The sequence below is a fragment of the Scyliorhinus canicula genome, chromosome 4, assembly GCF_902713615.1.
Source record: "Scyliorhinus canicula chromosome 4, sScyCan1.1, whole genome shotgun sequence".
NCBI lineage: Eukaryota > Metazoa > Chordata > Chondrichthyes > Carcharhiniformes > Scyliorhinidae > Scyliorhinus > Scyliorhinus canicula.
Genome location: NC_052149.1, coordinates 148,421,486 through 148,424,791, shown reverse-complemented (window position 1 = coordinate 148,424,791; position 3,306 = coordinate 148,421,486). Strand labels below are relative to the sequence as shown.

At 48.9% G+C, this 3,306-nt stretch overlaps 1 protein-coding gene across 1 annotated transcript; it reads left to right on the top strand.

The window, feature by feature from the left end:
* Positions 1-342: 342 nt before the first annotated feature.
* LOC119965070 (alpha-2Db adrenergic receptor-like) lies at positions 343-1,981 on the top strand. Its single transcript, XM_038795329.1, has one exon. The coding sequence runs from the start codon at positions 564-566 to the stop codon at positions 1,830-1,832; it is 1,269 nt and encodes a 422-aa protein (XP_038651257.1). The 5' UTR covers positions 343-563; the 3' UTR covers positions 1,833-1,981.
* The last annotated feature ends 1,325 nt before the right edge of the window (positions 1,982-3,306 follow it).

Genomic DNA, 3,306 nt, shown 5'->3' with positions numbered 1-3,306 from the left:
TTGGGGTGTAAGTGGCAGTGATTCAATGATTTCCATCAGGGGTCTCACCGCCTTCTTGGCGGAACACTCTCACTCTAACACACACACACAGCACACTCTTTCAAACATGCTGCTCTTATTATGAGGGAGGAAAAGAAATAATCACGTTGAAGTCGAACACTGGTTGGTTGGCCCATGAGGTTGACGTCAGGGTCTGGGAGCTTTGTAAAAAAAAAGGTTGAGCGAGTAGAGAGAAATACAAATTGCGAGAGTTATCCAGGAGCATTTGGGAAATTCCCCCATCCTCCTGCAGAACACCAGCAGCTCCTCCCATAGTGAGAGTGAGAGAGGTGGGGGGGGGGGGGGGGGTAAAGGACACCCCCAAGCTGGGACTGCAGAACCGACTTCTTTCACTTCACCATCCGAGACGCCTCCGTGAGCTGTGAGCCTTCAATGCCAGCGTCCAGGCGAGGAGGGATGGAGGAGGCGAGAGGGAAGGCTTTGAGTGTCGGTGGAAAGGGGGACGGCCAGTCTCGGCGGCTGAGCCCGGAGCTGAGAGGCTGGGAGGCGGCCCGGCCAATGTGATGGACATGGAGGCTTGCGGGCAGCCTGCGGAGAACCGATCCGGAGGGGTGAATGGCAGCGAGTCTGAGAGGTTAGCCCTTCACTACAGCCCGGCGACCACTGCCCTGGTCAGTCTAGTGGTCACCCTGATCATCCTGCTCATCATGGTGGGCAACATCCTGGTGGTGGTGGCTGTGTTTACCAGCAGAGCTCTGAGACCCCCCCAGAACCTTTTCCTGGTGTCTCTGGCCTCGGCTGACATCCTGGTGGCGGCACTGGTCATCCCTTTCTCTCTGGCCAATGAGGTGATGGGCTACTGGTATTTCGGGAGTGTTTGGTGCGGTATCTACCTGGCTCTCGATGTCCTCTTCTGCACCTCCTCCATCGTGCACCTCTGCGCTATAAGTTTGGACAGATACTGGTCAGTAACCCGTGCGGTCGAATACAATCTAAAGAGAACTCCCAAACGCATCAAGTGCATGATTGCCATAGTGTGGCTCATCTCTGCAGTCATCTCTTTCCCGCCCTTGGTCACCATGGACAGCAGTAAGCAAGGGTGCTGTGAACTCAACGACGACACCTGGTACATCCTGTCTTCTTGCCTGGTGTCTTTCTTCGCCCCCTGCCTGATCATGATCCTGGTCTACTTCCGAATCTACAGGGTGGCCAAGCAAAGGACCTCGGTGGTGTCGGTGGCCAGGAACGGGGTGGAGAGGCACCCCTCCCAGTCGGAGACCTGCTTCGCCGGCAAGGGCAGGGCGGAACCGGAGAGCCCCAGCAGCCAGAGCTCGTGCAGCAACCCCAGGCAGGAGGAGCTGGAAGACATCGACCTGGAGGAGAGCTTCTCCTCCGAGGCCAAGCCCAGGGGCTCGAGCCGGTGCCCCGAGCCCAGGAAGGGGCAGGGCCCGGGGCAGCAGCCCGCCCCGCAGCACAACCGCTTCTCCTGGGCCAGCAACAGGGCTTCCCAGCTATTCCTGGAACCCAGGAAGCGGCCCGTCTCCAAACTCAGCAAAAGCAAAGTGGCCCAGCTGAGGGAGAAGCGCTTCACCTTCGTGCTGGCCGTGGTGATCGGGGTCTTTGTGCTGTGTTGGTTCCCCTTTTTCTTCACCTACAGCCTGAAAGCGGTCTGCAGGGAGAGCTGCTCCGTCCCCGACCCCCTCTTTAACTTTTTCTTCTGGATTGGGTACTGCAACAGCTCTTTAAACCCCATCATCTACACAATCTTCAACAGGGACTTCCGAAAGGCCTTCAAAAAAATCATTTTCAAGACCAATAAACGTCCTTTGTAACAGTCGTATGTAAATCGGATGTGGTTGGTGCCTTTATGTGGTGTGTGCGTGTGTTGTATTCTGGTGTGTATTTGCTGTTTACCTAAATATATTCAGATAGTTTTAAAAAAACGCTAATCTAAAAAAAATAAACGTTATTAACAGATAAAGCTGCACCTAATAGATTATTTTTTCAAAGGCAGGGGGGCTGGAAATGTGATTTTGAAAGACGGTTTTATAGTCACTGACACGGGGGACCCACAGGGACAAACATTTCATCCCGGGTTATGCCATTGCATGGTGTGTTTGTAATATGGGAAAAATCCGCCTGAGCACTTCTTTTCAAAGCAATAGTGGCAGACTGGTGAGGGGTTGTGGATGGGACAGATGTGCAGTGTGTGTGAGGTGAAAACAAATCGAGTTCTTGTATAATATCCACCATGGATTATAGCAATGCCAATTAATAATAATACCGTCTCATACTGGGTCACCATCCTGCTATGTCCATTCTGCTATGTGTGACCTATCTTTTCCTAGAGACTTCAGAATTAAGTGGGGTGCTTTTTCCAAGGGCCGGTGCAGACTCGATGGGCCGAATGGCCTCATCCTGCACTGTAAATGCTATGATTCAATGAATAATAGTGGTTAGTGTCAAAATTAATTTGTGCTGAAGTGGATTTACAGACGTTTGGGCATGTGTCATGTATATGAATCGACAGATTGAGGTTAGTGACAGAACTCAGCCATCTAACCTAATGCCCATGTAAGATCAGGTACATTAACTAAATTGAGTTTTCACAGTTCAATTAAAAAAAACCATAATAATAAAGGGTTTCTCTCTGAAGCGCCAAAGTTTTGAAATCTAATTATTATGCTGTGCAATATTAGCCGTAGCTGAACATATCCTTTTGAAACATGGCTGTTAAAGCACAATTAAGTTAATTTGTACAAACACATTAAGCTCTCACAAAGCAACATTGCACAGCATAATGCTGGCATCCAAATTATAAATTGCGACCCTGCTTATAGGTCAGTTTGACCATTCCCTTTCTGAATTATCCTCAATGTCTTGTCTTGTTTAAATGAAATTTTCTCGCCGTAGAACAGTTCTTGCATAACCTTTAATCCTTAGATGAAATGTGATTGAATTGTAAAATGTCCTGAAGCAATTCCTGGAGAAAAAGGGTGAATGTATCATTATGTTATCTGATTGGGGGGAAAAAAAGCAAAAATTGGCATCAGATGTGCTTCAGATTGTTCACCTTTTTTGAAAGGTGTTTGGATTTGCCATTCGCCTGACAATAAGTTACCTTGAACACATCATGTTTGCTACTCATTGCAGCTTCTTCAGAACCAATTTTTCACATGTTCAAGTCGACTGCCGCTTTGTAAAGCAAAGATGCTTGCTGATCAAAGTAATTCTTTTTCCGGTGTGTAGTATGCTCCAATCGTGCAAGCGCACTCAAGCTGGAATACTTCACAGGTGAGTGAATTG

Bases quoted from the DNA above. Each gene is read 5' to 3' on its own strand.
- LOC119965070 (XM_038795329.1), top strand. From the start codon at position 564: ATGGACATGGAGGCTTGCGGGCAGCCTGCGGAGAACCGATCCGGAGGG.